The sequence below is a fragment of the Seriola dumerili genome, unplaced genomic scaffold (assembly GCF_002260705.1).
Source record: "Seriola dumerili isolate Sdu_G_001 unplaced genomic scaffold, Sdu_1.0 BDQW01000230.1, whole genome shotgun sequence".
In the NCBI taxonomy this organism is placed as follows: domain Eukaryota; kingdom Metazoa; phylum Chordata; class Actinopteri; order Carangiformes; family Carangidae; genus Seriola; species Seriola dumerili.
In genome coordinates this window covers 2,213,033-2,224,145 of record NW_019174485.1, presented here as the reverse complement: position 1 = coordinate 2,224,145, position 11,113 = coordinate 2,213,033, and the positions used below count along the sequence as shown (strand labels likewise).

The 11,113-nt window shown below is 40.3% G+C and overlaps 1 protein-coding gene and 1 non-coding gene across 2 annotated transcripts; one reads left to right on the top strand and one right to left on the bottom strand.

The window, feature by feature from the left end:
- Nucleotides 1–1,532: 1,532 nt before the first annotated feature.
- Nucleotides 1,533–8,346, bottom strand: pi4k2a (phosphatidylinositol 4-kinase type 2 alpha). Its single transcript, XM_022755509.1, has 9 exons — nucleotides 7,867–8,346; nucleotides 5,558–5,758; nucleotides 5,350–5,481; nucleotides 4,556–4,709; nucleotides 3,776–3,837; nucleotides 3,506–3,605; nucleotides 3,006–3,139; nucleotides 2,737–2,796; nucleotides 1,533–2,532 (listed from the first exon to the last, which is right to left on the bottom strand). Exons 1-9 carry the CDS (start codon nucleotides 8,203–8,205, stop codon nucleotides 2,371–2,373), a joined length of 1,344 nt encoding a protein of 447 aa, XP_022611230.1. The 5' UTR covers nucleotides 8,206–8,346; the 3' UTR covers nucleotides 1,533–2,370.
- A 2,450-nt stretch (nucleotides 8,347–10,796) lies between these two features.
- Nucleotides 10,797–10,868, top strand: trnap-agg. Its single transcript has one exon. It is a non-coding gene; the product is annotated as a tRNA-Pro (tRNA).
- The last annotated feature ends 245 nt before the right edge of the window (nucleotides 10,869–11,113 follow it).

Below are 11,113 nucleotides of genomic sequence, written 5' to 3'. Positions count from 1 at the left end.
TTACTTCTCTGTGTTACAGGATTGAGGAGCCTTTGTCCAACTACACTGTTGAGGATGAGGAGGCTGACCCAGCGTCAAGTCCAGGAGAATTCCTGTTGCCCACTGAAGAGGACATCCCAGAGAACCAAAATCCATTCAAACCCTCCTCATGGAGGTTGGGTGTGGCAAGGCAGGACAGTGCCAGGGACTCTGAACGCTACCTTCACCGCATCCTCCACTGAAAGCTAAATGGAGTTGGGAATAACACAGTGGTAGAAGATGCAATGAAGTCATGAAATACAGGACTGATTCTGAAAGGACACATTGTATTCCTACTTTTAGCACCTTCTGCTAACATGTACTTTACATGTTAGACCCCAGCACAAAGACATACCAGTGAACTCTGGTAAACCTGCTTGGGGATTAGTCCAACTATTATAGGTTATTCAAACGCAGGCATGTTGCCTGTAGATTAGAACAATCAACAGAATGAAACCAGTTGTGTTTTTAACAGAAATGGGTTCGTGTCTAAGCCTGAAATGAAATTGCTGATATACATTATGAGTGCAATGCATTTTGAAAGCACAGCAGACAATGAACTTGCCACAGAGGTCATGGTATATTATCATGGTAAATAATATTGTAATGTTGCATTAATGTTTAAAGAGCACTTTAATGAGAGTATTTCTGGCCCAACATGTTATTACTTTTACTCAGTACTGAAACATCCAAATGAAGATGTCATCAATCAGTCTTTTTAGGACAGTTGGGTGTAAATAAGTGGTAAACACAAAACTGATATTACCAACTTTCAAGTTGATATAGCAAACTTGTTAGCAAACAGTCGCTTATTTACACATCTAGCAAACTTGGAGCAACATTAGCATTCAGTTGTTTTTCTGTCCACCCTGCGGTTTTAAGTCAGATATTCACTCTCTTTTAGCTGTTTTTGGTCTCTACAGACTCCTGAAGGAAATATTTGGTTCTTTAATGTTGCACTTTCTTCAGCAGCTAGTTGCTTACTGTGTCTGCCTGCCATTTGGTGTTGAGCAGGAAGTGTAGTGAAAGCTTTTTCACTAAACAATGCTGATGAGAGCTGTGAGGGTGAACCATTGTTAACATAACAAATATTGATTATAGCTGCTTATAGGGCAAGATTTGATTGACTGTACACACTGATTGTTTGACTATTATGAGCGGTATACATGAACAGAATTAGTAAAGCATCTGAAGTCTGGTTGAATTTCTCATATTTGTGTGGTGTGACTGTCTGACGGTAAACTTTTCTCATTCACAAACACAAGTCATCTGTATTAATGGAATATGTTTTAATTATAATCTATCATTAAATATTACATACAAATTATACAGTGCATTGTCACAATACATTTCATGTCAGTTCAGTACAGCAGGAAGTTACTTCGATGTTTACTTAGGTCCACCCCACGAGCCATAAAGTTAACAGAAATCAACATGGCCGAGACAAACAGGAGCTTGTGCACTGGGAATCACCAACCCCCCCCCCCCCCTGCCTGCTTGGGGACAATGCTTGGGGACAAGATAATTTTGTCTTCTTCACCAATGATTTAACTCATCAGTGTGAGGAGACAAATTAGGTGAGCCAGTCATACTAATCTCAGTTTAACAGTTTGTTTTTTTAACCCCAAAAGTGCCTCAACATCACCCCAGATGACTTGCAGATCCTAATCTAAACAGTTAGGAGCAACGAGTAACTGTGAAACCAGTTCACGTGGCTTGTGTTCACTGTGTAAAGACACCCATGAGTTTCCCAGTTCCTGAATCTTTAAGACTTTATCACAATGAACACTTCTCTTGTTTGTTAAAAATGACAACACTGATCTTCACTAGTGGCTTTGATGCTTTCACCCCGTGCTTTTAACTGCATGCGAGGAAATACGCAGGTGAATATTAAAAAGGCAGACTGGTATGAAGAAAAAAAAAAAATACATGGAATGCAACACCTCCCATCCAAAAACAAAAGTATGAGAGGTTTTGGACTGGTGTGCATGTGTGTGAGCAAACATTATGTGCACCCAGGAGTCCAACAGAAATCTCTCCTCTCGCAGGAAGGTACAGAACCGTCACCATTTAGGCGTTAATTCTTCAGTGACATCCAAACAAGGCACAGAGGCAAACAGGGAAGATACGTTGTGAAATTCTTCCTCTTTTGGCCTCATCTCTCCACCCATTCACCCACTCTCTGTAACCAAAATATCCATAAGGAGAGGGGGAATGGGGTGATGATAATATCCATTTTCAGGGCGAAATCCTGCACTCTCGGATTCTGCCCTCTCTTCCAACCGCACAGCTCACTCCTTTCCCCACTCCGGCTTCCCGCTGTTCCTCCTTCAACTCTTGGCTGCTCCGTTCCTACCACCAGGTGAAGAACGGTCTTCTGCTCTGAAAACTCTGTGTGTAGGACTCACTGTTGGCTCTCTGAGGCGCTCTGGCTGTCTCGACAATCACTGGGGGCATCTGGACCAACTGGAGGGGCGTTTTACCATCCTTTAGGGCTTGGCACAGGTTCAAGATCTTAGTAAGAAGAAGGAGACAGAAAAAGTATGTAAAAGTAAAAACACTTGTGGTGACTTAATGCTTTAAAACAAACAGTCATCCAAGAAGGAACCGTTAGTTTTATGTCAAACGGCTTTTTTTTTTCAGGAGTATGACTTCGCCTATTTTGCTTCAGTTTTTTTTCTAGACAGATGTTTTTAGAAAAGAGAGGAGAAAACTCACCTGCCCCCTCATTACGGCTACTTGTCTGTGAAACTGTCCTCTGTCAAAACCGGGGTCTTTCTGCCAGAAACAATAGATAAGACATGCATGTTTATACATAACATTTACAGCCACAGAACTGAGTCATCCTCCTCTCCATCTTTCATTTCCCCTTATTTCAATGCCTGCTTCCATTTCTCAGCCAGATTCTCAAACTCCTCTCGCCCACATCAATCCTCACCATTCTCCACGTAGATACTGCTGAATACTTAATCCAAGTCCCTCCTCACCTTGAATAGTTCATAGAGGTCCTCTTCCAGGTCCTTGATGAAATTTGGGTCAGAGAGTTTGGGCAGAACCAGCTCTCTGATTTCCTGGGAGAAAGGGACTTTTGCCTGGGAAAGCCACGCCCAGTAGAAGGGGTCTGACGATTGGACAAATAAACTGTGATTTAACAATTATATACACTTTGTGTAAAGAAGAAAGTTAATAATACAGTGATGGCATAGATGATCTTTTTTTTAGATTTTTTATGGAAAAAATACCTTTAAAGAAAATTAAAGTGCACATGAAAATGGGGCAAAAAGAACATTGATATTCAGATATATAAATATAAGTAATAGATAAATAGAGATAGATATAAAAGATACAGGATAAATGTAACACAGATAAAGCAACTTTCACTGAACACACTGTTGAAAAGAGAGAAGCAATTTCTTCAAAAGCATGGATTACATTCTGCTGAGGGCGAGAAGTGATTGGTTAAAACAATGTCAGTGTAGGTGCTTACAGGCTCTCCAGGAGTCGGGGTGTTTGAGGGGGAAGGCGAGGCCATTGTCTATAGCTGCCAGCTTAATGATGGGATCCTTTACTACCACCCAGTCTGTGTCCTGCAGAGAGGGCGTGAGGGTACAGGTGGAATTCAATTTTAATCCTTCATTTAAAAAAAGACATACAGTAGGAAGAACATAAACATGTTTTCAGCCATAGCATCACAATTTCAAAATGACATGTTTACAGTTACAGATTTTTTACAGTGTGCAGATGTGTGTATCCTCACCCTGTTCCCAACTGGGTCCATTGGACAGTCGTACTTGAGCAGCCAGTTGTCATTTCCCCTGTCTGCAACACCAAATAAAGGATTCAAATTGAGCCTGCAATATCACTTTCTTTCAGCAGGATGCATTCAAGACTTTCACGGAACAACATCTTATTCAGTGGTGGATAAAGTATTGAGTATTATCTTTTACCTTAAGTAAAAGTAGCAATACTACAATATAAAAGCATGTAAAAAGTATGTATTGTCAGCAAAATAAAAGTATTTTAAAAAAAAGTAAAAGTAAAATTACTCCTTAGATGAGTCCCTGTCACATGATACTTATTATAGGATTATTAATAATTATAATCATGTAAGTAGCATATAAATATTGCAGCCGGGTATTAGCCAGATGTGAAATATTGTTTCTTTGTCTTATTTTTACTCTAAGTTACCTCCATTCAGTCATGGTAAGCTGGTGACATGATTTTTTAGTGCTTTTAATGTTGTATTATTTCTCCAATGTATCCCTACTTTTTATTTTTGGGTAGTTCAAAAACAATGTATCATATTTTTTAAAATAGTAATATGTTTTCTATGTAAAATCTTGATCTGAACTGTCAGATAAATGTGTTAAGTGTTAAGCATCTGAAAATGGAAACACTCAAGTAAAGTAAAGTACCCCAGAATCACCCTTAAGTACTGTACTTGAGTAAATATACTAAATTACTTTCAACCACTGATCTGACAAGACCTATAAATTCTAATAAAGAGTTATCTTTGCTGAGGACTGTGACCACATGCCTGTGTTCCTGATGATGTAGTCAAGGACTACGAGCCGCTCAAACTGCAGCTGGAGCTGACGATTAGTGTTTTCAGGCAAAGGCTCAGCTTCGAACCTCCGCAGCCAGAAATCTGCATCCTTGTATCCATCAACAAAGAGCTGGAAGGAACCAACCTGGTGGAAGTGAGGCAGAACGGGGTGTTTCTGTTACACACAGTACATCTATGCCCTGGATTTTCAGTTTCTTTTTTTTTTTTTTACACCGTGATGCCAATTTCAACAATCTGCTGAAGTGAGTTAAAAAGAAAGACAACTCATAAAACTCACAAAATTATTTTTTCAAACTTTGCGGTATACTTTTTTGATTGACAGGCCCAGAACAGCTACTGAATTGACCCTGTGGCGAGACTGTTTTCTCAACTGTTGTTTCCAACATCAGGAATAGACTTTGAACCTTGGTGTATTTTTGGTATTCATGTAAATCACAGACCAAACATAGATATTGTGACAGCACATCTGTGTATCTCCAGTGAACCAGAATGGCATTTGATACTAGAAATTAATCAATTACCACCAATATTACAATTAATGCCATTTATAGGCAACAAGTTTATACCTTTTCTCAGGCATTCTTGAAAGTCATTCAGGGAAAAATAAGGAAATGACTAAGTGAAGTCAAAACAGACAAGACACATAACTAATAACATCCAACAGTTTTAATTTCAAGACTTTTAAGGGTGAACTCTTCCTCTTCCAGTCACTGTAATGCATCACTGAATGAAATCACTTATGTAATAACAGTTTGTTAGATTACCTTTGGTGGCAGTCCAATCCTGTGGAAGCGCTGCCCCACTTTAGGCACCTTCTCCAGGGCTAGCCTTTTGCCTCGAGACTTAACCCTGTCTATGGCACTGTAGTTAAATGTTTCACTAGCCAGGTACACCACCTAAAGGGCAGAAGATGCATTAGGAGAGGGAAAATGTGCTCTTGTAATGTTGTGGAACTACTGTGCATGTCTATACCTTGGTCCTAGGAACTATGTTGAGCTCCAGTTTCTGATCGACCAGGCTGGCCCCGGCCTCTGAGAGGTAACCCTGGTTCAGGACCAAACAGTCGCGGCCAAAACAGCAGGGGCAACAAAGTTTCTGGAGCCACTTAGTCCACTTGGGGTTCAGCTGGCCATAAGGCTCTTCATTTTTGGGTTTGAACACGCCGATAATCTTCTGCGGACAGAGAATATGTGAGGAAAATGAGAATGAAATGCAAATAAAGAGGTTCAGACTTGGAACATTTAGGAATGGAAATTAAAGAAGCCATGTTTCTTTGTGTATGAGACGATTAAATATTTACATTAAAGGACAATATTTCATCTTTTAAACTTTAACCTGTGAAAACTTGTTACTATTGAACTCCACTGTAACTGACATGAGCGGAGGCTGTCCACAGCCACTGTGCTATGCAGAAAATGAAACACCTGACTTTCTTTAGGGCCTAAAGGTGATAAGTGTTTGATAAGCAATCGACAGATTTGGGAGCAGTGTCACTTTGGAGTTGTATGCAGACATCACATGTTGCATTATGCAAGTATGAGACACATACGGCGATTACAACATGAAACTTGGTCATAGAAGAGAATTATATCCTCGCACAGAGAGCTAGCACATGACTACTAAGCACACTGGTGACTAACTAAAGAAACTGGAGAGGTGGTGGAGGCAAGGGGGGCAGGTCACTGGATAAAAACCTCACACAATGAGCCTAGAATACTCATTTCTGTTTTGTAAGCTTTTAATGAGTGGAGAAAGTGGCACATAAAAGACCTGGATTATCTTGTCTCTAACAGATTGAGAACACAAGTGAAATGAGTGAGGATCCAGCCACAGAGTCCATAAGCACACTTCTCTTTTTTTTTTCTCTTTTTTTTTAAACGGGGATTGAACACAACACACACAGGGAGGTGGTGGGAGGAGAGTGTCCGTGAGTTGCTCAAGACTTTTACTGGTCGACTCCAGCAGTGCTGATCAAAGTTTACTGTCATTAATCTGGCATAATTAGACAAATGAAAAGAAATCCTCTATAATGATCCACATGGTGATTCAATGATTTTCTTGATTGTGTAGCAATTTGAAAATGTTTGAAAGCACCTGCAAAAAATAAAGTGATTACAAGTATTGCAACAAATCAGAAATGTGTGCTCAGCATCTTCTGTTTGATTAGATGTTTAAGACTTTGTTCTTTGCCCAGAAATACAATACAGAGAAAGAACAAAAAAAAAACAAAAAAACCCAAAACAAAACAAAAAAACAGGGAAAATACTTGAATTAACGGGTGGCAGAGTATGTTGTCTGGGACTGTGTGTTGTTGTTGACATCAGCATGACAGCTGGTCAGAGGTGGGGGTTCACTAACAGACTACTGCCTCAGCAGAAAGACCTGAAATGACCACCACTTGCCAGCAGAGCTGTAGTCATACTAATGGGGGAGCTAAGCAGCTGGATCAAGAAGTTAAAAAAATACTGAAATGTGAACGTAAATACTGATTATGTTTTCATATTATTCTTAAGAGCTTTGGTGTAATCCAGCAAATTTGACAAGTTGTCTACATATCTCTGATTGGAAGCATTCTGTCATACAATAAATACAGGAACAAGCTGACACGAGTCTTCAACATGGCCAGTAAACTAATAAGAAAGCCACAAAAACAGTTAAGGAACTCTTTTGGGAACACAGGGTGAGGAGGGAGGGTCTGTTCATCACCAGAAAAGCCTACATCGCCTAAACGGTGACAGGTGCTACAGGATGACTTTGGCAACAAAGAATGTTTATAAGAATACATTTGTCCCACCAGCAATTGGTTTGCTCAATTCTTAGAGGCTTAGTTATATTTTGAATTGAACTGTTTTTATTTAAACTTTGTGTATGGTCTGCCATTACTTGGTGTATTCATACTGAGACTGCTGTTGTTATGTGCTGTGCATGTATGTTTTTATGAACAGCACAAAGGCCGAAGACAATTTTACACCTTGGTGGACAATAAATGTGCCTTCTATTCCAAAAACATTGGATGTTTATTAGTTTGCACTTGGCTCGTGTTTTGTTTGCATGCCTTATAGTCTATTTGCCAAGTCATCACAGGCTAGTTGGAAGAGGCCTTTCCTAGAAGCGACAAACACTTTCATCAAAGCACTCTTGCATTCATTCAGTCTCCAGTCAGTGCATCACACACAACACTTCAGATTTCACGGATCAGTCAACATCCAACAAAAGGGGCCGGTAGCATGGTAGAAACTGTAGGTAATCGGTAGATGTGAATTAGCAGCTGCTCTTCTTACCCCCTGTGAGTCTTTGACAAAATAGCTCCCACTGGATCCCTGGTAGATCCTCTCCGGGTAGATCCCCTCTTCTATGGCTCGCTCGGCCTTTCGGATGATCTCTCTGAACTCGGGATCCTCCGGGAACTCGTTCCTGTGCGGCTCCCGCGGCGAGCTCCCGCGGTCCCGGTCCAGCAGCGGCTGCCTCTCCCGGCTGCGCCCAGGACTCCCGGCCGGGATGCGCACCACGGAGCCCGGTGTGCCTCCAAACGCGCCCCGCGGGCTGGTGGGCTCTGTGGGACAGTAGCTGAAATCACCAGAGTCCCGTAGCGGAGAGACAAGCGGACTCGTCTCGTCCATGTCTTTGGGGGTGGGCAAAGAGTTTTTTTAAACTCCCGAAGAAAGAGAAGAAAGAGAAGAGAGGACTAAACAGAAGAAGAAAAGAAAGTAGGACGGTTGTTTTGTTGACTAGTACTGACGCTGGCTAACAAGGAAACACAGGGAAAAAAATCAGATGACTGTCAGCTTCCGGGAGGAGACGGGAGTGTTTTGATTTTTAACCAATCAGCGTTCAAATGGTGCTGCCAACAACTTAATATCCAGTGCTGATTGGTTGCAAATATTCCGCCCACGGAAGACACGTGAGAGCGTAGTTAAACATTGATACCTCATTGGCCACTGGGTCGCAGCAAAGCATCTGCCCGTCCGCCATATTGGAGCGGTCAAGACTCGCCGGTAAACAAATACAAGACTTCACTATGAGATCATCTGCCATTCGCTTAATTCTGAGCTGATTTGCATGACATTTGGTTTACTATAAACGTGAGAAATTGAACATGATGTGGAATTAAATTTAGTTAGTGGAGGAGGATCTAAAAAGCTATATTATATTATATTATATTATATAGATTTGATTAGATTGTATTATTATATTAGATTATTTTATTGTATCATTAGCCTCTTTTATTTCATTTGTACTGCTTACTGGAGTAAACTTTACCCTGCCCACAGCATGAATGAGTCACCAAAAAAGTGCTCCTGGTGACATTATCTCATGTATCCACCAAGGATTAAAAAGTACATGGGTTTTCAACACAGTTCCTCTCACACCCTTCCACTGGCCTACTATAACTAATTTTGGCCACCTATTATAGATGCACACAGCAGAGGATAAATGTGGTGACCAATGATATTACGGCACTTCTCAGAAGTAGTGCCCAATATGAGTCTCTGCTCTCAGACAAGTTGTGTCAACATCAAGGGATGTTGACACAAATTTAAAAAAACATCTTCTGAGGCGAATGACTCAATTGTATGTGACTGAGGGACGGCATGACATGATTATTCAAGTGCGCATAGTGAATTTTGATAATCCCTACTATACTTATTGGGCACTTTACATTTACATATTGCATTTACATTTACTCATTTGGAAGTCACTTTTATCCAAAGTATAAGGGAAAACACTAAAAGTTCAATGCAGTAGGAGACCTTGTTGTAAGTATTACGTTCTACATCTATTCAGTAAGTGCAATGAGATCAGGTAAAGAAATGCACTGAAGGTGCATAGCAAGTGCTGGTTGGACATGTTAGAGGTGTTAGAAGGGGAGATTCTCCTGGAGGAGATGAGTCTTCAAGAGTTTCTTGAAGTTAGAGAGGGACACCCCTGCTTTGATAGCATTTGGTAGTATTGGCTTTGGCATTGTTGTCCAAAGACTTCTGATGGAACTGTTCACTGTAACACTATGTTTTGACTATAATGATCCCTAGAGGAAAAAAATAAACTGGGCTCATCCCGGATTTGAACCCAGGACCTCACTCACCCTAAGTCCTAAGCAAGAATCTTGAACAACAAACCAGTCTGAGGCCTCATTTTTGACACCACTTTGAGAGTCTAACATCAGACTTCTCACCTTCCAAAACTCACCAATATGAATGTACATAGTGGCAATTTTGGTCATAGGTTAATGAACACATCTCTCACACAGTCTACAAAAGTTGAGTGTCATAAAATCCACAGTGGTTAAATTAACCATTAAAGGTGTCTTTTTTCAATTTTTCTTTTTTTTTTGTGATTACTATTTCTTTTTCCTTTTTTTTGTTGCAGTTACTCTTACTGAAAAATAGTGCTGCCATAACCCATTTGTACCAAGCCTGCAAGGTCTCTGACATGGTCTACTCAAGCTTGACATTTTAGAAGTGAAACCAGAACCAGTGATTTTTATTAAGCAATTTTGGTTTAGTATTTTTCTTTTTACTATAGCGCCCCATAGTGGCGAACCTGCATGAAACTGAATGAAAGTTTTATTTGTGGTTCAAGCTTGTACACAAGAGCCTAATTTGGTTGCAATTGGTTCAAGAGTTAGCCGGTTTAATTGATTTAACTTCATCCACAAAAGTTTGTTAGCCTGTCATGAAAAAATGATCTCTCGAATCAAACTTAGGTAGTTTTTGTGGTCATTCAGACATGATGTACCAGGTTTGATGAAGCTTGGATGAAAGATGCAGGATAAGGAGTCATCAGTATGACTAGCAAAAAAAAAAAAATGTGGAAAATGTTTATGATGCACACAGACGTGGCCTACACCAGTCACTTCAGCATTATCCATTGTAATTGTAGGCACTGGAAGTTTTCTTCAATGCCTCATGGTTGTGTGTTGGGGGAATGTTTTTTCTCATTCCCCATGGAAAATCAATAAAAAAAATCATATAAAATCAAGCATCACAGAGAAGTCACAGCACCTATCTCATATCGTTTTAGTTTTGAAAGCATATTTCTGGCTGCAAACTGCAAACAACTACAGTATATCACATAAATATAGTAAGACCACCAGAGGGTGCTGTTCAGTGGGATGAAATATGGAGCCCTAACTTGCCACATCACCAGTTTGAAGAGTTCAATTGCAGGTCTTTGGGACAAAGAAATACAGATGTTCACCCTGCCATGCATAGGCTCGTTGGTCTAGGGGTATGATTCTCGCTTAGGGTGCGAGAGGTCCCGGGTTCAAATCCCGGACGAGCCCTGCTTTTAGCTCCTCAGACAAGGCTGCAGGTTAAGAGTTTACACTTCAACAAATTATGATCACTCTGATAGTATAATGAATACAAACACAAAACGTGAGGATGATGAGTTAAACTGAAAAACCAAGGGAGTGGAGAAAGGAATATGACTAGTACAAGGAAACAAAGGATGCAAAGAAAGAGATAATAGTTTTTCTGTTGTACTTACCTGCCCTTATGTAGGCTGTTTCAAATGGATTGTACAAAT

Bases quoted from the DNA above. Each gene is read 5' to 3' on its own strand.
- pi4k2a (XM_022755509.1), bottom strand. From the start codon at position 8,205: ATGGACGAGACGAGTCCGCTTGTCTCTCCGCTACGGGACTCTGGTGAT. The intron at 3,140-3,505 runs GTAAGCACCTAC...TCCAATCGTCAG, and splicing joins CCCCGACTCCTGGAGAGCCT to ACCCCTTCTACTGGGCGTGG. The intron at 2,533-2,736 runs GTGAGTTTTCTC...CTTCTTACTAAG, and splicing joins TAGCCGTAATGAGGGGGCAG to ATCTTGAACCTGTGCCAAGC.